At 43.7% G+C, this 23,728-nt stretch overlaps 1 protein-coding gene across 1 annotated transcript in view; it reads left to right on the top strand.

Annotated features, from left to right (window-relative positions):
• Nucleotides 1-20,068, top strand: part of LOC124722180 (dynein axonemal heavy chain 5) — an 843,802-nt gene extending 823,734 nt beyond the window's left edge. Inside the window, exons 73-74 of the mRNA XM_047247380.1 lie at nucleotides 12,759-12,911; nucleotides 19,682-20,068. Of these exons, the coding sequence (XP_047103336.1) occupies nucleotides 12,759-12,911; nucleotides 19,682-20,068 (540 nt within the window). The remainder of the gene's footprint in view (nucleotides 1-12,758; nucleotides 12,912-19,681) is intronic.
• The last annotated feature ends 3,660 nt before the right edge of the window (nucleotides 20,069-23,728 follow it).

Raw genomic sequence — 23,728 nt, 5'->3', positions numbered from 1 at the left:
ATCATTATAAAACTGTGTACTAAGTATGAAGAACAGAGTATTCATCACAGCTTACGTAACAAAAGAACAAAAATTTTTAAGGTGGCGAAGCATAACGATTTTTCATTGTCGGACAGAGTATGCATGGTAATTTTATTGGTGACTGTTCCACTAAAGCGGAGTTACTAAATCCGGTTTTCAGAAATTCCGCCAAGAAGAGTAAGTAAATAGTCCAGAATTCGAATCAAGAACTGCTGCCAACACGACTAACTCAGAAGCAGATATCCTCAGTGCAGCGAAACAATTCAAATCACTTAATAAAGGAAAGTCTTCCAGTTGAGATTCTGTACCAATTCGATTCATTTCAGAGTATGCTGATGTAATAGATCCATATTTAGCGGTCGTATACAACCGATCCCTCGACGAAAGATCCGCATCAATAAACGAGAACGCTGCACAGGTAACACCAATACTCAGGAAATAAAATAGGAGTAACCCGCTGAATTACAGACCCATGTCACGGGCGTCGATTTCCAGTAGGATTTTGCCACATAATTTGAATGACCTCCGAGAAAACGAATCATTGACACATAGTCACCACAGATTCAGTATAATCGTCCTTGTGAAACACAACTAGCTCTTTATTCTCATGAATTAATGAGTGCTATCGACAAGGGGTCTCAAATTGGTTCCATATTTTTAGATTTTCAGAAGGTTTTGATACCGTTTCTCACAAGCGACTTCTAATCAAATTGCATGCCTATGGAGCATCGTCTCAGTTCTGCCCCTGGATTCATGATATCTTAATAGGGATAATAGATCCATAAATATGGAATTTCTGAAAACCGGATTTAGTAACTCCACTTCAGTGGCACTGTCATCAATAACATTACCATGCATACTCTGTCCTACTCTGCATCCATTACAATGCATACTCTGAAAGGAACCCAATTGGTATAGAATCTCGTCCGGAAGACTTCCCTTTATTGATTTGAAATTTTCGCTGCACCGAGGATATCTGCTTCTAAGTTAGTCATGTTTCCAGCAGTTCTTGATTCGAATTCTGGTCACAGTTGGTAGAAATTGACGGTCAGTCGTCGAGTAAAACAGAAATGATGTCTGGTGTTCCCGAAGGACTTGTTATAGGCCTTCTGCTGTTGCTAATCTATATAAATGATTTAGGAGACAATATGAGCAGCCTTCTCAGATTGTTTTCAGATGATGCTTCATTTGTCGTCTAGTGAACTCATCAGAATATCAAAACCAACTGCAAAATGATTTGGACGAAATATCGTTATTGTGCGAAAAGTGGCAATTGTGACCCTAAATAATGAAAAGTGGGATTACCAAAAGTAATCAATTAAATTTCGATTACACAATAAATCACACAAATCTAAAGGCTATCAGTTCAACTAAGTACCTAAGCATAAAAGTTGAACGGTGTTGTGGAGAAGGCAAACCAAAGTCTGCCGGTTTTTTTTTTTTCTTCTTTTTCAGAACAGAAGATGCAACACGTCTACTAAAGTGCCCCCTACACTCCACTTGTCCGTCCTCTACTAGAGTATTGCTATGCGGTATAAGTTCCTTACCAGATAGGGCTGACAGAATACATCGAAAAAGTCCATCGTAGGGAAGCTCGTTTTGTATTATCGCGAAATAGGCGAGAGAGTGTCACATATATGATACGCGAGTTGGGATGGCAATCGTTAAAACAAAGGCTTTTTTCGTTGCGGTGAGATCTTTTCACGAAATTTTAATCTCCAACTATCTCCCCCAATTGCGAAAATGTTTTGTTGTTGCTCGCGTACATAGGGAGAAATGATCACCGTAAGAAAATAAGAGAAATCAGAGTTCGTACGGCAGCACTTAGATGTTCGTGTTTCCCGAGAGTTGTGCGTGAGTGGAACGGTAGAGAAATAGTGTGAGAGTGGTTCGATGAACCTCCGCCAGGCATTAAGTATGAATTCCAGAGTAGTCATGTAGATGTAGAGATGGATCATAAAAGGAGGAAAAAGTAGGGTATAAACGTTAAATTACAAATGGTTCAAATGGCTCTGAGCACTATGGGACTCAACTGCTGAGGTCATTAGTCCCCTAGAACTTAGAACTAGTTAAACCTAAGGACAACACAAACATCCATGCCCGAGGCAGGATTCGAACCTGCGACCGTAGCGGTCTTGCGGTTCCAGACTGCAGCGCCTTTAACCGCACGGCCACTTCGGCCGGCGTTAAATTACAAGTAGAACCACTGTCATATGCGGATGTAAGAGGGAATATCGTAGAGCGTTGTGTAGACAATTGGTGGTGCTTTTGTTCTTCTTCGGGCAGTAGGATATTGTAAATAGTCTTCACGGGTTTGCCGCCGGATCACGTTGTGCAAATTCCACAATATTTCCTTGGAGCAACTGTCCGACGTCTTCAGGTGGTTCAACCTTGCTTGTGGCTAGGTACGACTGACGGTATCCACACGTCGACGTCCCGTTTGTAGAACACGCGGGGGAAGAATGGGCAGCCGCGGAAATCGCGCATGCGCAATGATTTGCCATATTCAAACTCCCTCTGCCGGAAATCGCAGAGCGGCTCTCCCGCGCGTGCGCTGTACGCTGCGTTTGTCAACAGTGCGGCCAGACGTTACTCACCAACGGCCGTACTAGGCTAGTGTTCTGACGGGCCTGTTATCGAAGACTCTTGATTTCCGCGTCGTGATTTAATAGCAGCCATTGCAGGGTTCCAAGCTGTGCTCAGTTGAAATCCCGTATCCTTGTTGATGAGGTTATCGGCTGTACGGATATGTATTGCTTCCTTAATGACGCAATCCCAGAAAGATGATGCCGGGGATACAGCAGCTCCGTCTTGAATACGCTCTTGAAAGCAAACTGATGCACATGAAAAGTTACATACACTTCGCTTCAGATTAACTTCCGAGAATGTTAACATTTTCCACATTTAATTATTATCTTAGTGAGGTCAAAATAATCATATTTCAGAAACAACAGTAGTGCCTTTACTTTCTACCACTTTCTATTTCAGTCATGATTTGTCGTTCTTCCTTTCATAATATGGCAACAAGCCTGTTTCATCTGATATTACCTTCAGGAATCAATTTCACAATCATAGACATTCAAGAACTCGTTCCACTATGTCACTTTAATTATGTACCACATTCACAAATGTTGAGTAAAGCTTCAGAAGTTTCAAATATGGTTACGGCTTAGTAACTGAACAGAATTCTCTTATTTTACTCCAGATATAGCGTCCTTCTACTTCAGTTACGATAACTATGACCATTTTAGCCAAAGCATGGCTGAAAAAGGTCTGTATTAATGTATTTTAAATGAATAGCCGACCTAACTGAAAAAGGTCTGTATTAATGTATTTTGAATGAATAGCCGATGTCTGCTTCACCAAGACAATATTTATTACAGTTCAGAAATAGTTTTTGAGACAGCAGAACTATTAATGTTAGTCACTCTGGATGTTTTAACGTGCAGTTAGCACTTTTCAACCATTGCGTAACTGGCAACATTCAAGTTCCAGTCGAACACAACAAACGTTTGGGCTCACATCACGCAATATGCCATTACTGTGTCACTCTGAGCCAATATTGTGTCCACATCCCCACCGATTCTTGCTTCAAAAATCTTAGTGCCCAGTGTGTGTTTGATTTTATCCAAACCAAGATACACTGACGGAAAAAAATCACAACCCCACGAAAGAGCTGTGCGACGTAACGAAAGTTGGTAGGCGTGTTTCTGTATATGAAGGATGATGTCTATTCAAATTTGACGCCAGTCGCCATAAGAATGGCGCTGGTAGCGACGCTATGAGGGTACAAATAAGGTTACACGCTGTAATAGTCGTGAACGTTAGTTACCTCTGACAAGGGAACCTTCCCATTGCACCCCCTTCAGATTTAGTTATAAGTTGCCACAGTGGATAGACCTTGAAAAATTGAACACAGATCAATCGAGAAAACACGAAGAAGTTGTGTGGAACTATGAAAAAATAAGCAAAATATACAAACTGAGTAATCTATCTGCAAGATATGCAACATCAAGGACCGGCAGAACCCAGGAGCGCCGTGGTCCCGTGGTTAGCGTGAGCAGCTGCGGAGGTAGAGGTCCTTGGTTCAAGACTTCCTTCGAGCCAAAAAAAATTTTTTTTTAAATTTTCAGACAATTATCAAAGTTCAGGCACTCACACGTAATCAACTTCGCTATACAAAATTCCAGGACATGTTCAGATTTGCTTGGACATATGCAGGATTTGACGGTCTACACACGAAAATTTGAAAACGTAAAAAACATATGTTTTGACAGAGCACAGGGAAAAGTGTACGAGTGTGAGACTTTTGGATTCATTTGTTGCAGTTTATGTGACAAACTCTTTTGTTTTCATCACTTTTTTGGGAGTAATTATCACATCCAGAAGAAAACCTAAATCGGGCAACGTAGAAGAATCTACAAGTTAGGTGGGTCGACAACATATTCCTGTCATGCGACGCACATGCCGTCACCAGTGTCGTATAGAATATATCAGACGTGTTTTCCTGTGGAGGAATCGGTTGACCTATGACCTTGCGATCAAAAGTTTTCGGTTCCCATTGGAGAGGCACGTCCTTTCGTCTACTAATCGCACGGTTTTGCGGTGCGGCCGCAAAACACAGACATTAAACTTATTACAGTCAACAGAGACGTCAATGAACGAATGGATAGATCATAACTTTGCTAAAATAAAGAAAAATTTTTCGCTTCAGGGGAAACTTGAACGAAGGACCTCTCGTTCCACAGCTGCTCACGCTAACCACGGGACCACGGCGCTCCTAATCTCAGGATGTCCATGATGTTGTCTATCTTCGCGTGGACTACTCAGTTTGTATATTTTGCTTATTTTTTTATAGTTCCACACAACTTCTTCCTGTTTTCTCGATTGATCTGTGTTCGGTTTTTCAAGGCCTATCCACTGTGCCAACTTATAACTAAATCTGAGGGGGGTGCGATGGGGAGGTTCCCTTGTAAGATTCGACGTGATGAGTTGATGGTAGCCAAGAATGCCTCTAAGGCCACAAAGACGCCATTATCGACACCTCACTGAGCTTGAACGAAGTCGTATAATAGGGCTCGAAAAGCTGGATGTTCCTTCTATGATACTGCACAAAGACGTAGTAGGAATGTAACCACTGTACATGATTGCCGGCAGCGGTGCTCACGATTATATAAGTTCGTATTATCGAGAGGGAAGACCATCATGTTCGGCGTATGGCTCTGACTCATCGTACTGCATCTGCAGCAGCGTTTTGGAACAGCAGTTTCCGCCACAGTGACACAACGAACTGTCACAAATCGATTACTTCAAGGACAGCTCCGAGCCAAAAGCTCTGTAGGGTGCATTCCACTGACCTCAGACCACCGCCATTTGCGACTCCAATGGTGTGAAGCGACAACTCATTGGAGGGCAGGGCGGAAGACGGCTGTGTTTTAGGCCAGTGGAGGGCCTGCAACCAGTCTATATGTGTGCTAGACACACAGGGCCTAAACCTGGAGCTATGGTCTAGAGTGCGATTTCGTACGACAAAAGGAAGCTGTCTCGTGATTATCCCACGCACCCTGACTGCAAATTTGTACGTCAGTCTGGTGATTCGCTCTGTTGTGCTCCAATTCGTGAACAGCATTGCAGGGGGTGTGTGGGCTTGCAATGTTAATTACTTAAATATGTTACCTAGACAAATGTATTCCCAGAGCTTCATTACTCTACATTATTTATTTTTGGGTGCTACAATGTTTTTCTGGCAGTGTATTTATAAAGTTCTCTCTTTCATACAACGATCAAAACACATAATTTACAAAAAACTAAACTTACACAACAACATTTTCATTACAAATTTACACCATGTATTACACAGAATCTACACTACTGGCCATTAAAATTGCTACGCCACGAAGATGACGTGCTACAGACGCGAAATTTAACCGACAAGAAGGAGATTCTGTGATATGCAAATGATTAGCTTTTCAGAGCATTCACACAAGGTTGGCGCCGGTGACGACACATACAACGGGCTGACACGAGGAAAGTTTCCAACCGATTTCTCATACACAAACAGCAGTTGACCGGCGTTGCCTGGTGAAACGTTGTTGTGATGCCTCATGTAAGGAGGAGAAATGCGTACTATCACGTTTCCGACTTTGATAAAGGTCGGATTGTTGCCTATCGCGATTGCGGTTTATCGAATCGCGACATTGCTGGCCGCGTTGGTCGAGATCCAATGACTGCAACAGAATATGGAATCGGTGGGTTCAGGAGGGTAATACGGAACGCCATGCTGGATCCCAACGGCCTCGTATCACTAGCAGTCGCGATGACAGGCATCTTATCCGCATGGCTGTAACGGATCGTGCAGCCACGTCTCGATCCCTGAGTCAACAGATGGGGACGTTTGCAACACAACAACCATCTGCACGAACAGTTCGACGACGTTTGCAGCAGCATGGACTATCAGCTCGGAGACCGTGGCTGCGGTTACCCTTGACGCTGCATCACAGACAGGAGCGTCTGCGATGGTGTACTCAACGACAAAGCGGGGTGCACGAATGGCAAAACGTCAGTTTTTCGGATGAATCCAGGTTCTGTTTACAGCATCATGATGGTCGCACTCGTGTTTGGCGACACCGCTGTGAGCGCACATTGGAAGCGTGTATTCGTCATCGCCAACCTGGCGTATCACCCGGCGTGATGGTATGGGGTGCCATTGGTTACACGTCTCGGTCACCTCTTGTTCGCATTGACGTCACTTTGAACAGTGGACGTTACGTTTCAGATGTGTTACGACCCGTGGCTCTACCCTTCATTCGATCCCTGCGAAACCCTACATTTCGGCAGGATAATGCACGACCGCATGTACGGGCCTTTCTGGATACAGAAAATGTTCGACTGCTGCCCTGGCCAAGACATTCTCCAGGTCTCTCACCAACTGAAAACATCTGGTCAATGGTGGCCGAGCAACTGGCTCGTCACAATACGCCAGTCACTACTCTTGATGAACTGTGGTATCGTGTTGAAGCTGCATGGGAAGCTGTACCTGTACACTCCATCCAAGCTCTGTTTGACTCAATGCCCAGGCGTATCAAGGCCGTTATTACGGCGAGACGTGGTTGTTCTGGGTACTGATTTCTCAAGATCTATGCACCCAAATTGTCAGTTCTAGTATTGTCTAGTTCTAGTATAATATATTTGTGCAATGAATACCCGTTTATCATCTGTATTTCTTCTTGGTGTAGCAATTTTAATGGCCAGTAGTGTAATTAATCCAATATGCAATGAGCGTCTCTGGTTGTTATAATTTCTAGCTCTCACTCAATCATGATACTTGCTGCCAGCTATTGGTGGTTAGAGCTAATCAGAAATGCTGTTCTGTAGAGAGATGGTGTGCATGTTCACATTTCGTTAAACAGTGGAAAAACCAGGATGGAATAACGACAATTTTATGAGAAGGATAGATTTATACCCACCATACAGAGGAGTCACTGAGTTGTGACAGGCGCAACATAAAGACTGCTATACATCTGAGCTTTCAGTCAAAAGGTCTTCTTCTAAAGCAGAAAGTGCGTGCGCTCTCTCTCTCTCTCTCACACACACACACACACACACACACACACACACACACACACACAAAAGCACAATGCACATAAACATGACCACTGCTTCTAGCCGCTGAAGCCAGACTGCGCAGAGCAACTGCACATGATCGGCGGAGAAGCAATCTGTGTAGGGGGGATGGGGGTGGGGGGGGGAGGGGTTGTAAGGAGGAGTATGGGGCAGAGAGGGGATGAGATAGCAAGGTAGAGGTGAGGGAAGGTGTAATGCTGCTTATGGTGGCAAGGTAGGGCTCCTGGATGAATTCAGGAGATTTGAGGAATTGGGGGGATGGGAGAGGAGTGGGAAGGGAAAGAAGTAGAGAAGGGAAAAAGACTAGTGGGTGCATTGGTGGAATAGAGGGCTGTGTGTTGCTAAAGTGGGAGCAGGAAAGGGTATGGTGGGTGAAGGATAGGGACTAGTGAAGGTTGAGGCCAGGGCATTGTGGGAATATAGGATAAATTGCAGAGAGAGTTCCCACCTGGGCGGTTCAGAAAAGCTGGTGTTGGTAGGAAGTGTCCAGATGGTGCAGGTTTGAATCAGTCATTAAAGTGAAGCACATTGTATTGGGCAGCACCTTCAGCAACTCTATGGTTTATCTGTGTCTTTGCCACAGTTTGTCATTGCTGTTTCATGTGGACAGACGACTTGTTGGGTGTCATGCTCACATAGAAAGCAGCACAGTGGCTGCAGCTTAGTTGATAGGTCACACGACTACTTTGATGGGATAGGTGATACCTGTGACTGAATTGGAGTAGGTGGTTGTGGGATGATGTATCAGATAGGTCTTGGATCTAAGTCTATTGAAGGGATATGAGGCATGAGACAAGGGGTTGGGATCAAGTGTAGAGTAGGGATGGACAACGATATAGCATATGTTTGGTAAGTGGTAGAATACCACTGTGGGATGGGTGGAAAGTATAGTGGGTAGGATATCCCTCACTTCAGGGCACGACGAGAGGTAGTCGAAATCCTGGCAGAGAATGTGATTCAGTTGCTCCTGTCCTGGGAGGTATTGAGTCATGAGGGGAGTACTCCTTAGTGGATGGGTGGGGGGAATGAGGGAGGTGGTAGAGGACTGCAGAGACAAGGCATTGGAGATCTGTTCCTCCCCTCACCCCCTGACCCCTCTAACCGCCCAACTGCACCAAGCACCCCTCCCTTGCTTTCACAAGCACCACTAAGCCTTCCCCCACCACTACCCTGCTATCCCTTCCTCTCCCTGTCCCAGCCTCCTTAACCCTACCACCCACAGATTGCTTCTCCCAACAAGTGTAGTTGCTGTGTGCAGTCCAGCCTCAGTGGCCACGGTCACTGTTCATGTACATGTGAGTTGTGTTTGTGTGAATGTGTGTCTTCTACTTTTGAAGAAAGCCTTAGCCGAAAGTTCAAATGCACAGTAGCCTTTTTATTCTGTCTGTCTGGACTCGGTGTCTCCTTTATATGGTCAATAACAATCCATCCTTTTCATAGTATTGTTGGCACATCTCACATTCGCAACAATACATGAAGTTCATATAGAGAACGTAAAGCCTATTGAGACACCTAGATATTTCGGGTTTGAAGCTTGTGCAGAAGACAATTCACTGAACTAATAAGAATATAGACTACAAATTAGGAGGTGTAAGATTAGTTTTCTCTGTCAGGTGCAAACAGTTAAAAATTAAACACATTACGCCAGATAAAGAAAAAATCGTCAGCAAACTTTCATCTATGAGGGTCGACATGTGTTTGAAGGTATAACAAAAAGTAATCGTATGACGTTTTCGCAGTATTATTCACGGATTCGGGCTGAATGCCTTTCATGGCCAACTTAACAAATAACAAGCGCTTCATAGACCCACAATATTAAATTGAACGGAACAGCGAAATCAGATAACAAATATAACAAGGAAACTGTTTCTACTCCACAACAAATATTAATCTCCAGTATTACACAATAAATTTGCAGATGTTCTCTGTTATGAGACTGCAAAATATTGGCAAGATGCTTTGTTCAACAAAAGTGGACGCTTGTTTACAACGAACAGTGTTACAGTAGCCAACTAAAAATGCGAAGAAAAAAATGTGCTAGCAATTTGTCTGCGCGAACAGCCTCTGCTAATACTGAAACCGAAATAAAGCGTGGTGTTCTGGATCGTAATAAATATTAGTTTGAACTTTTACGTTACCAGCAAGGACTGACAGATAGAGGCTTCATAAAGCTTTATGCTACTACGCACGATTTTTTTAAATGTAGTGCGTGAAAAAAGTCCATTCCAACACTTGGTGTTGCGAATGATGGTAACAAGAACAAAGTAAAATAGTCACCTGAAACTTTGAAAGTAACTGTGAGGGAAATAAAAAATCCAACAATTGTCGTGACATGCATGCCTCACAGGAATCATCTAATACACTATGTGATCAAAAGTATCCGGAAACCTAGCTGAAAATTACTTACAAGTTTGTCGCGCCCTCCATCGGCAATGATGGAATTTAATATGATGTTGGTCCACCCTTAGCCTTGATGACATCTTCTACTCTCGCAGGCATACGTTGAATCAGGTGCTGGAAGGTTTCTTGGAGAACGGCAGCCCATTCTTCAGGAGTGCTGCACTGCGGGGAGGTATCGATGTCGATCGGTGAGGCCTGGCACGAAGTTGGCGTTCCAAAACATCCCAAAGATGTTCTGTATGATTCAGGTTAGGACTCTGTGCAGGCCAGTCCATTACAGGGATGTTATTTTAGTGTAACCACTCGGCCACAGATCGTGCATTATGAACAGGTGCTCGATTGTGTTGAAAGATGCAATCGCCGTACCTGAATTGCTCTTCAACAGTGGGAGCAAGAAAGTGCTTAAAAAATCAATGTCGGCCTGTGTTGTGATAGTGCCACGCAAAACGACAAGTGGTGCAAGCCCCCTCCATGAAAAACATGACACACCATAACACCACCGCCTCCGAATTTTACGCCGGCCGTTGTGGCCGAGCGGTTCTAGGCGCTTCAGTCCGAAACCGCGTTGCTGCTACGGTCGCAGGTTTGAATCCTGCCTCGGGCATGGATGTGTGTAATGTCCTTAGGTTAGTTAGGTTTAAGTAATTCTAAGTCTAGGGGACTGATGACCTCAGATGTTATGTCCCATAGAGCTCAGAACCATTTGAACCTACTGAACCTCCGAATTTTACTGTTGGCACTACACACGCTGGCAGATGACGTTCACCGGGCATTCGCCATACCCACACCCTGCCATCGGATCGCCACATTCGTCAATCCACAGATTATTTTTCCACTGTTCAATCGTCCAATGCTTACATCAAGCGAGGCGTCGTTTGGCATTTACCGGTGTGATGTGTGGCTTATGAGCAGCCGCTCTGTCATGAAATCAAGGTTTTCTCACCTCCCGCCTAACTATCATAGTACTTGCAGTGGATCCTGATCCAGTCTGGAATTCCTGTGTGATGATCTGTATAGATTTCTGCCTATTACACATTACAACCCTCTTCAACTGTCGGCGGTCTCTGTCAGTCAACACACGAGGTCGGCCTGTACGCTTTTGTGCTGTACGTGTCCCTTCACGTTTCCACTTCACTATCACATCGAAAACAGTGGTCCTATGGATGTTTAGGAGCGTGGACATCTCGCGTCAGACGTATGATACAAGTGACACCCAATCACCTGACCACGTTCGAAGTCCGTGAGTTTCGCGGAGTGTCCCATTCTGCTCTCTCACGATGTTTAATGACTATTGAGGTCGCTGATATGCAGTACCTGGCAGTAAGTGACAGCACAACGCACGTAATATGAAAAAGGTATTTTTGGGGGTGTCCGGATACTTTTGATCACATAGTGTATATTCGTCTTGCGTAAAAGAGATTCAAAAGGCAGAGTAGTATCTATAAAACGATGTGCTAATCAATTGCAAATACATATTTTTCTGTGTGTTTTATATATCCTCTGTTTACAACTAGTGCCCACTGATTTCTTCTTCCTCCATTCCATGGAAAAGCGTGCATAAAATACCTTTTTATTTCTGTTACTCATGTTTATAGTTTGTTTCATTCAACAATGAGGTATGTTGCATTCCTGATAAAATTTTAATTCATTTCCAGACGACCATAAATTCAGTATAAGCATATATTTTTATTAGAGTATTACGAGTCAACATTTGTTTATTATAATTTCCATTGGGTAATGAATATAGAATTTAAATAAAAATAAGAAAATAGTAGTTACTTACCAGATTCGAACCACAGACTTCTCCGTCACCAAACTATGACCGTGGCCAGTCAGCTATCGGCAATTATGTTAACAAGCAAGATATGTTTTATACTTACCAGAGCTTGAAAATCCCACTGCTTTAGGAAATTGATGTCAGGATGTTGTCTTTCAAATCCTTTAAACTGAAGAAAATCTCGTAGAGCGTCAGTGTCTAATCTCTCCTCGTCAGCAAAAAGCTCATATTTACGTTCTCAGACGCGAAATCTATGTAGCGTGCTCTTTGACCAACGTGCAGACACGTAGCGTGCTCTTTGACCAACGTGCAGACACAGAGTGCACAACAAATCGAAAAAAAAACAACGCAACTACACTTCAGTCTTTCTCACAAGTCTTGTAAACAATATTCCAGCACCGAAAAGCACTGCGAACATACGAATCGAAAGATACCCGCGGACGAAATATGTAGTCACAGCTGATGAGTCAGTCACGTGCGACGCTACCCTTTGCGCCCCCCCCCCACCCCGCCCTTCACCCTTTCCTTGTCTCTCTCTCTCTCTCCTCTCCCTCTCTCTCTCTCTCTCTCTAGAGGAACCCTTCGCATCCGTAATCCTACTACCCTACTTCTAGGTGCAATGAGATCCTTTGATACATTACAAGCGCGGTGGTGTTCTATCAGCCATCATTATGCGGACAGCTTTACTCCAGTGTATATGTAAAGCAGTACACATCTGACGACGAACATTTCGCCCTCCAAGTTTGTTACAGCAAGAGCTAAAGAAAAGTAGTAATTGTTTATGTAGTTAAATGTTCACTTCGTCAATGTGTGGTACAGTGTGTCATATCTCTTCCCATATCGAGACCCGAAGGTGTGAACTATTCTACTTCTAACGTTAAAATAAGTGATACAGACTAAAATAAAGTGCTGAAGATACTTCCGTGTCGATTGACAGGTGTCGTGGGAGTCGGCGACGTTGGGGTTCTGGTACACCGAGCTGCTAGAGAGGGACGCCCAGTTCCGACGCTGGTGTACCCACGGCAGGCCCAACGTCTTCTGGATGACAGGATTCTTCAACCCACAGGGATTTCTAACTGCCATGCGCCAGGTAAGTTCATATCGTCTGAGACATAGTTTCCAATTGCTGTAAGTTTGAAACATTCCAGGGTATCAGGAAAGTAACCTCCGTCTTCACATAAAAAGCGAAGTAGTGAGGGGATACTCCGACTCACGCAGTAGATCACTGTGCTCAGAGCTGCAACAACGAGAAGTCAAAATCATTTCTAGTTTAGTGGCGATAAATTTCAAACCTGTTGAAATTCGTCGCGAGATCTGTGCTGTGTCGTTGTTGTGGTCTTCAGTCCTGAGACTGGTTTGATGCAGCTCTCCATGCTACTCTATCCTGTGCAAGCTTCTTCATCTCCCAGTACGTACTGCAGCCTACATCCTTCTGAATCTGCTTAGTGTATTCATCTCTTGGTCTCCCTCTACGATTTTTACCCTCCACGCTGCCCTCCAATACTAAATTGGAGATCCCTTGATGCCTCAGAACATGTCCTACATCCCTTCTTCTAGTCAAGTTGTGCCACAAACTCCTCTTCTCCCCAATCCTATTCAATACCTCCTCATTAGTTGTGTGATCTACCCATCTAATCTTCAGCATTCTTCTGTAGCACCACATTTCGAAAGCTTCTATTCTATTGTCCAAACTATTTATCGTCGATGTTCCACTTCCATACACTCCATGCAAATACTTTCAGAACGACTTTCTGACACATAAATCTATACTCGATGTTAACAAATTTCTCTTCTTCAGAAACGCTTTCCTTCCCATTGCCAGTCTACATTTTATATCCTCTCTACGTCGACCATCATCAGTTATTTTGCTCCCCAAATAGCAAAACTCCTTTACTACTTTAAGTGTCCCATATCCTAATCTAATTCCCTCAGTATCACCCGACTTAATTCGACTACATTCCATTATCCTCGTTTTGCTTTTGTTGATGTTCATCTTATATCCTCCCTTCAAGACACTGCCCATTCCGTTCAACTGCTCTTCCAAGTCCTTTGCTGTCTCTGACAGAATTACAATGTCATCGGTGAACCTTAAAGTTTTCATTCCTTCTCCATGGATTTTAATACCTTCTCCGAATTTTTCTTTTGTTTCCCTTACTGCTTGCTCAATATACAGATTGAATAACATCGGGGAGAGGCTACAACCCTGTCTCACTCCCTCCCCAACCACTGCTTCCCTTTCATGTCCCTCGATTCTTATAATTGCCATCTGGCTTCTGTACAAATTGTAAATAGCCTTTCTCTACCTTCAGAATTTGAAAGACAGTATTCCAGACAACATTGTCAAAAGCTTTCTCCAAGTCTACGAATGCTATAAACGTAGGTTTGCCTTTTCTTAATCTATTTTCTAAGATAAGTCGTAGGGTCAGTATTGCCTCACGTGTTCCAACATTTCTACGGAATCCAAACTGATCTTCCCAGAGGTCGGCTTCTACCAGTTTTTCCATTTGTGCTGTACACCGACCGAATGTGATGACCGATGGTGACGCGCACGTGTTGTCGTTCATGAGTAGAAGAATGAGTTTTCACGATGATGAGAGAAGTGAACGTCAGGTCGCAGTTGCGACACTTCAAGTGGATCGCTTGCCCTACAGCCTAAACTTGGCTCCGAGCGATTTCCACCTCTTCGTGCATATTAAAAAGCGATCTGCTCCCAACGTTTTGTCACCGAACAACAACTTCCTAGATTCTATCACCTTTTCGGCTGCAATACCAAACGCCAAAATTTTTTACAGTGCGAACTGAGCAACTTGCTGATGTAGTTTCAAAATTTTTCTAGTAAACGTTCTTCAGTATTCCAGTATTTTATTCACAGTTTAACGGAGATTACTCTCGGAATAGCACTTTTCTGGACGTAATTTAAATTTTCTTAAATTCAGAAGCAGTTATTAAATCATTATGCCTACATCTAGTTTAAAGTGCCTCAAGTAATTAATTTTTTCAGAACAAAATACATTTTCATAAAAAGTAAATAAACGTTCACGGAACATCGCCGTTGATACATGTTTTGGTGACAACCAATACTAATACAGTAGAGCGTCGATTATCCCAACGGACTTGCCTCACTGCTAACACTGGTTCCCGTCAGATCACCGAAGTTAAGCGCTGTCACGCTTGGCTACCACTTGGATGGGTGACCGTCCGTGTTTGCCGAATGCTGTTGGCAAGCGGGGTGCGCTCAGCCCTTGTGAGGCTAACTGAGAAGCCACTGAATGAAAAGTAGCAGCTGCGGTAACGAAAACTGACAACGGCCGGGAGAGCTTTATGCTGGCCACATACCCCTCCAAATCCGCGTCCAGTGACGCCTATGAGCTGAGGATGACACAGCGCTCGGTCGGTACCGTTGGGCCTTCGTAGGCCTGTTCAAACGGAGGAAAGCGTCCATTATGCGAACTAATTGGGATACGTGAACGTTTAGAAAAAGCAGTTTATTCGGATAATCGAACTACACTCCTGGAAATGGAAAAAAGAACACATTGACACCGGTGTGTCAGACCCACCATACTTGCTCCGGACACTGCGAGAGGGCTGTACAAGCAATGATCACACGCACGGCACAGCGGACACACCAGGAACCGCGGTGTTGGCCGTCGAATGGCGCTAGCTGCGCAGCATATGTGCACCGCCGCCGTCAGTGTCAGCCAGTTTGCCGTGGCATACGGAGCTCCATCGCAGTCTTTAACACTGGTAGCATGCCGCGACAGCGTGGACGTGAACCGTATGTGCAGTTGACGGACTTTGAGCGAGGGCGTATAGTGGGCATGCGGGAGGCCGGGTGGACGTACCGCCGAATTGCTCAACACGTGGGGCGTGAGGTCTCCACAGTACATCGATGTTGTCGCCAGTGGTCGGCGGAAGGTGCACGTGCCCGTCGACCTGGGACCGGACCGCAGCGACGCACGGATGCACGCCAAGACCGTAGGATCCTACGCAGTGCCGTAGGGGACCGCACCGCCACTTCCCAGCAAATTAGGGACACTGTTGCTCCTGGGGTATCGGCGAGGACCATTCGCAACCGTCTCCATGAAGCTGGGCTACGGTCCCGCACACCGTTAGGCCGTCTTCCGCTCACGCCCCAACATCGTGCAGCCCGCCTCCAGTGGTGTCGCGACAGGCGTGAATGGAGGGACGAATGGAGACGTGTCGTCTTCAGCGATGAGAGTCGCTTCTGCCTTGGTGCCAATGATGGTCGTATGCGTGTTTGGCGCCGTGCAGGTGAGCGCCACAATCAGGACTGCATACGACCGAGGCACACAGGGCCAACACCCGGCATCATGGTGTGGGGAGCGATCTCCTACACTGGCCGTACACCACTGGTGATCGTCGAGGGGACACTGAATAGTGCACGGTACATCCAAACTGTCATCGAACCCATCGTTCTACCATTCCTTGACCGGCAAGGGAACTTGCTGTTCCAACAGGACAATGCACGTCCGCATGTATCCCCTGCCACCCAACGTGCTCTAGAAGGTGTAAGTCAACTACCCTGGCCAGCAAGATCTCCGGATCTGTCCCCCATTGAGCATGTTTGGGACTGGATGAAGCGTCGTCTCACGCGGTCTGCACGTCCAGCACGAACGCTGGTCCAACTGAGGCGCTAGGTAGAAATGGCATGGCAAGCCGTTCCACAGGACTACATCCAGCATCGCTACGATCGTCTCCATGGGAGAATAGCAGCCTGCATTGCTGCGAAAGGTGGATATACACTGTACTAGTGCCGACATTGTGCATGCTCTGTTGCCTGTGTCTATGTGCCTGTGGTTCTGTCAGTGTGATCATGTGATGTATCTGACCCCAGGAATGTGTCAATAAAGTTTCCCCTTCCTGGGACAATGAATTCACGGTGTTCTTATTTCAATTTCCAGGAGTGTATATTAATAAATAATATGAAAATCTTTTCATTGCAAAGGCAAGTGCAGTAGGAGAGTATGTAAAAAATGTGTGATACATTGCATGTACAGTACATATGTCTAGAATTAACGCTTAAAAATCACTAAGTATGGTGTGTCTAAGCAAGGCTGTCCGCTTACGAGCTGCTACGTCATGCACTTTTTCAGGACAGATATCTAATACTGGCCGCTTGCAATTGAGCTTTAAACCATCGCAAGGTTGTATCAAAACATGTAAAGGCTTCAGAATCAGCCGGTATATTCTCATCTTCATTTTCTGCACCACTGGTTGATGAGATACTGACGATGACAGCTTCGTCAGTGACGAGGTTTACAGTTTCGCTGTCCTTCGTGATTTGGTACCCTGTGTCTGCATCGTCGACGCTCATCTATTCTTGGACGTATTTTTCATCACATCATGGCAGTTGATTTGGTTTTACCACACTGAGCATTTCAGATATATTACTCTGTTCAGCATTTGCAATTAATCTTTGAGAACTTTATGCCATAACCCTATCACTTTTATGAAAGTGTCCTTTTCGTCTAAGCTATCACATGATGGGTGAGTTGGTGCGCTGGGACGGAGCAATGATGTTTTCTCTGTTTTGCCGTTCTTTAACTCTTGAACTTTTATCAAGGGTACAAAAACTTCCATAAAACATTCAGTGAAAATCATACTATCCATCCAGGCGCTCTTCTGTGAGGTGTAAACAATACGCATCGCCGGCACATTAACGTATTTGAAACAACGCAGTTTCTTACTTTTACCCATGACAAGCATAGGCAATCGCTGGCGTATTCTAACGTTAGCACAAGCTAAAGCAGTAACACGATCCTTGCTTATTTCAGGGCCAGATGCTGCTAATTCATCAGGTGAAGCAAGAGTTTTTCTTGGCAAAGTTTTCCGATGGAATCCAGTTTCGTCAGCATTGTAAATGTTTTCGAAAGCATAATATTTTTCCCTCAATACATCCCTTACCTTGATTTAGAAAGAATCAGCTGCTGAATAATCAGCAGACAGTTTTTCTCCTTGTATTTTAAGCTTTCGAATGCTGTGTTAACCAGCACATGCTTGCTTTAAAATCTGACCTTCCTCCAAGATTTTGATTAAACTGAATTGCATTCTCACATAGAATCGAACCAGAGATAGGCTCACGTCGTGATCTTTTTTGTGTAATCCACTTGTTAACATCATCTAGATTCGTGTTCGTGGTGAGCTTCATAGTTTTTCATCTTGTCGATCCATCGGTAGAATCAAGATTAGATTTGAAATTGGTGATGCCTCTTTTTTTCTTTTTTTACGATAATAGTCGATTACCAACCTTGTGCACATTAGATAACTTGGTTGCAGATTCCCCTTCTTTCAACCTTTTTTAATCTAGTATCTATCTCTCATAGAAAAGGCAACACATTTACGTTTAGGCATTTTACATCGCAAGTTTACTTTACCTGCCAAAGGTGACACAAGTGGTTGTAACAGGGCGCAAACGGTCACTATTGTCGGCAATTCGGCATCGCTACGGAGGAGGAACACTTATGACTAAATGGTCTTTCTGCTGGCCAACGTTCGGATAATCGACGATCTTTTGTACCTGACTGATAACAGCCAACCTGAAAAATCGTGAGTCTGTATCCTGTGGCTAATTCGTACTCACCTGAATGAGCCTTGTCAAATCAAACACCTTTCAGCCGTCTGGTTTCCAAACTTATTTTATTTGGCTACTAGTTTCGGCGATTTACTGCGTTGTCTTCAGGCCGACAATCATTGGTCGGCAGATGATGGTTGAAGTGATTGCTATAGCAGCCGGAAACCTATTAATACCTATATTGCTGGTCTCTGTTTTGACCAGAGCCGAGGTGGAATCTTCCTACACGTCGGTCAGGGGCTGAAGATAGCCCAGTAAATCGCCGAAATTGGTAGATAAACAAAGTAAGTTTGGAAACTAGACGGCTGAAAGGTGTTTGATTTGACATCCTGTATCGAACAGTCGAACCGCAACCATCTCTGAAAAGATGGACAAACAGAAACTGAATTAGCCTTATTACTATTTGAAATTCAGAAGGCACCTACCTCGGAATGGAAACATCTTTTAATACCTGACGTCACTTTTGTCCCACGGCCAGTGTTCAAGGGGAGAGGTACATGGGTCTGAAAATTCATTGTTAGTAGTACTCAAGAATCTGACGTCTCAATAAAACAAGACTGCAGTTTCAAGTTGAACTTTCTGTGGCAACACAATATTTAAAACATTACTTCCTATTTACACATATACTGCACGTGCTGATGATATATAAGTTAATGGGCTTTGCAACTGAAACGCTTTTGCTTCTTGGGTAGGAAATTTTTTCATGACCACTAAGTGTAAAAAACGCAATCAAACTCTCTTTGCAAGACTGGATACGTTCTTTTAATCGACAGCATCAGACAAGTTCATTGGCCACCAGTCTCCTAACCTTATCTCATTATATCCTTGTCTGTGGGGTTGGATAAAAAGAATACGGAAAAAATAAATTAAAGGCATGAATTAGCTATTCGTATTATGCATAGTGATACCCTCATGAAAGTACACCAAGAGATCCCCAGATGAGTTGCACATAAAGCTGTGAAGAGAACTTTAACTGTTTTTGAGTCAGTAGAAGATTTTTCAAAACTTCATTCAAACATTTAAAATTATTCGAGTGTATTTGGATAAATAAATTGCTTCAGTATTTTAGGTAGAATTTCCAATGTATATGAGCCATCTTTTATGCATAACATTCGAACAGCTATAACCGTACGACCACTGAAAATTTCTCATCCTAACCACTCCTGAACGATCATTCCTTCCGAAACACCATGTATATTGCACATAATCATATAGATAAACTCTGTGTTGAGTAATACGTACCTAGGCGTTTTTTAAATCTTTTTCAGGAAGTGACGAGAGCCCATAAAGGGTGGGCCTTGGACTCAGTGGTTCTACAAAACCTTATTACGCGCCACAACAAGGAAGACCTCAACGACGCCCCGCCAGAAGGAGTGTATGTCCACGGCCTCTTCCTTGAAGGAGCAAGTTTAGACAGGCGCTGTGGAAAACTAATCGAAAGCAAACCTAAGGTTCTCTACGAGCAAATGCCTGTCATATACATCTATGCTATCAACACTACAGCGGGCAAAGATCCGAAACTGTATGAGTGCCCAATATACCGGAAGCCGCAGCGTACTGACCAGAAGTACGTGGGATCGATAGATTTTGAAACTGACAACAATCCTAGGCACTGGACCCTGCGAGGTGTGGCGCTTCTTTGTGACATTAAATAATTATTTTTGTGCAGTATGTCTTTACTAAGAAATAAATCACTCTCGGCTCTCAAAAGATTTGTTTATCTTATTTACAAGTAAATACTTTTCTCACTACATGATGTAACACTGCCATGTAAATGAGTACAAGGTCACAGCAACTAGTTTTCAAGTTTTTTGCAGGAAAATGTATAAACTCACATTGACACAGCAAACCTTCATCCACGCTCTCCCATTTTGCGTACATGTCTTGTGCCTTTCATCGGCAAGGAATGATTTACGGAGATTGTGAATCTTTCATTTGCTTCTGTAACAGGATGCTTTTCATGACGCCTCAACGTCGCCTTCACCTAAACGAAAACCAGTTGCGTGAGCAATCCATCGACGAATCATGTAAACTCTGTTCTTTGTTTGTATATTGAAAAGTAAGTGTATTGTGTTTCTGAGGTGTGGATGGGAAAATTGTTTAAATACAGCCATGTGTATCACGACAACAGTCTTTCATACAGCGGACGGATTGGATTCGTTACTAGCTCATCCCATAGTCAGTAAGCTGGCGCTCTACCCATTACGCTGCATGAGCAGACCAACGTAAAACAGTAAAAGTATCAAATTTAAAATCTGGACAAATAATGTCTTAGTTTCCCATAATCAAATTGCAAATAAATACTCCTTGCGGTTCTAGGCGCTCCAGTCTGGAGTCGAGCGACCGCTACGGTCGCAGGTTCGAATCCTGCCTCGGGCATGGATGTGTGTGATGTCCTTAGGTTAGTTAGGTTTAATTAGTTCTAAGTTCTAGGCGACTGATGACCTCAGAAGTTAAGTCGCATAGTGCTCAGAGCCATTTGAACTATTTGGACTCCTTGAAAACCATTCTAATTGGAAAGTCAGAGGTACTCAGCCCCTTAGATACTTCACATACAGAAATCTGAAATTTCGCCAAACCATAGTATTCTATGAAACTTCCTGGCAGATTAAAACTGTGTGCCGGACCGAGACTCGAACTCGGGACCTTTGCCTTTCGCGGGCAAGTGCTCTACCATCTGAGCTACCCAAGCACTACTCACGACCCGACCTCACAGCTTCAATTCTGCCAGTACCTCGTCTCCTACCTTCCAAACTTCACAGAAGCTCTTCTGCGAATCTCCCGGTCCCGAGTTCGAGTCTCGGTCCAGAACACAGTTTTAATCTTCCAGGAAGTTTCATATCAGCGCACACTCCGCTGCAGAGTGAAAATCTCATTGTGGCATAGTATTCTATATTCAATTTTATAATTTTGTCTTTTTCTTTTCCAACAATTTTTAACACAGTTTCCACTGACACTGTTCCATGGCATCTGGCTACTTGCTTTTTTATTGATTTTTTGTTAAAAACTTTGCATCCATAAGTACAAACAACATAGCCATTCATAATTAAGTATCGATATATGCAACTTATTTTTGACTGATATTCTTTTAAGAATTTTGTTCAGAAAAGGCCACGTATTTAAAATACGAAAATGGAGACAAAATATTAACCCGTAGTCCACAAACATATATGCCAGTTTTCAACATTCAACCACGATCGTCAGGAGTGCTTTTTATGGTACTAGTCAAAACAGTTATATTTAGAGGATGAGATTTAGGTTGGTTTCTTGCAGAAAACATGCTGTTACGTTAATTACTTGAAATAGAAAGCAATCAGGGTTTTCGCTACGTTTTCCCGCTGTTTATTTTGGTACCGAGCATTTTTAGCGTATCTGGCAAAGTCAATCAGTTCGTGTGCACGTGTGCCCCAACTTTACTCGGATAATTCGGGTCACGTCTCCTCGCAACACTTTTCCGGCTCCATCGTGGTTCGTTTGATATGGTACGCTGCAGATCGAATTTTAGCTGACAAACCTAAGCAACTATTGCAAGAAAAGACATCGGAATAGGACCACATATTGCTGCATTTTCCATTGACAAAGCAATGTGTGCCAAACTTAAACTGGATGTCAGGGTAAAATTTCGGCAAGTTATGAACACTAATCACCATTAATCAAAGAAAAAAAACAACATGGTTTATTAACATATACTGAATCATAAGTATTGGCTGCTGAATGTACCCTCAAGTAGAAAAGAATAAATGCCACAGGTTCTACCGATTCCTCAGACATTTACACATGGAGATCTCCCATTTATAATTCCCACACTGCCAGAACTTTCAGCTGTTAGCTTATTAGGCCCACCTGGAGGAGCAGCAGCAATCGCCCAAACGGTGAAAATTGGGAAAAGCGCTTGAGAATAGCTTGATAAGGCTAAAAGGCAGAACAGGATCATGGAAACTGTGGCTATTAGAAAAGGACTACATTTAAAACTATACTGACACGGACTGGGATCGTTCATTAGTGAAAAAAATAACAGCTTCTAGCTATAACACCCATACAGGCAACTTACAAATACCGATCTGCTTAAGTTCGTCCAACAGTCCCGCATCCCAAGATTTTGTGATATTTATGTGAAATACGTTGCCTAACACAATGTGGAAATCGAAAGAATGTGGATTACAAATTTAAATGTTGTGGAAGGACCCAGAGCTCACTGGGTGGCACATATTAAAAAAAAAAAAAAAAAAAAAAGGAAAAGTCTCCAGTACTTTGATTTGAAGACAGACATCCACATGAAGAACTGCATTAATACTGTAGCACCGCGGGGGCTGAGTGGGGCCGCTATGTTTTAGACGTGGTTGAGTGACTGATTGTGGAGGCGTGGTACCGGCCAGGGGTGGCTAGGAAACATCCGCTGCAAGATACAACATACATTATTTAGTCTTGAATTAGAGCGTCGAAGTGCTGCGATACCCCTGGATACGCTCTCTGCAGGCACGTGGTCCACCAGCGGTGCCGATGATGTCGGAAGGTCGTGATTGTGGGATGGCCATTTGACGTCCACACTGCACTATATACCCTACTCAGAGGTGCATGCCTGAGTTATCACTATGTAGCCCTGAGGGAGCAGCGCCAGCGACACGAATGTCCGCTGAATTCTTGCAGGTGTCCACTGCTACTGGATTAGAAGTTTTCACTGGTGCGAGCAGTACCACCCCTGACTGTGAACCGCTGCCCTCCAAGTCAGGAGTTCCATGCTGCTATTGAGATTGTGTCAGTCTAAGTCCACAGATGCGGACTTAGGATCATGATCTGGCTGGCCCACAGTCTGATGAGCACTTGAGTGGAGTCGATGTCATGTAGGGTGCTACAAGACTGTGCTAGAATCAGAGAATACTTACAGGGTTTAACAGAATGCAATGCAGAAAGAGACAGCCAGAGTTTACAACTAAAATGGATGTTTATTTAGTCAGTGACCTGTTTTGGGCTATGCCCATTCTCAAACCAACTAATGTTTGCCAAGTAAAGTGTCCATCCAAATTAGCACTAAGCAAAGTTGGTACATATGTGTTTGGTCCCAGCTAATTGATTAGTTGAGAGCATACTTCAGGGGGAAAAAAGCCTAACATCGACAAAAAATACAAATGCTTTGTGCATATGTACAACTCAAACTGCTAATGATATATTTCAAAGACATGAAATGTGTTCTCAGCAATATAACACAAGAACTCATTCTGTTATGAATTGCAATAAACAGGAATGGCTATATTGAAGGACCCAGTACACCCAAAGATAATAAGGTCATGACTGATAAACTTTTATGGAAGTTGCCA

The sequence above is a fragment of the Schistocerca piceifrons genome, chromosome X (assembly GCF_021461385.2).
Source record: "Schistocerca piceifrons isolate TAMUIC-IGC-003096 chromosome X, iqSchPice1.1, whole genome shotgun sequence".
Lineage (NCBI taxonomy): Eukaryota > Metazoa > Arthropoda > Insecta > Orthoptera > Acrididae > Schistocerca > Schistocerca piceifrons.
This window is presented reverse-complemented; position numbering and strand designations above follow the sequence as displayed.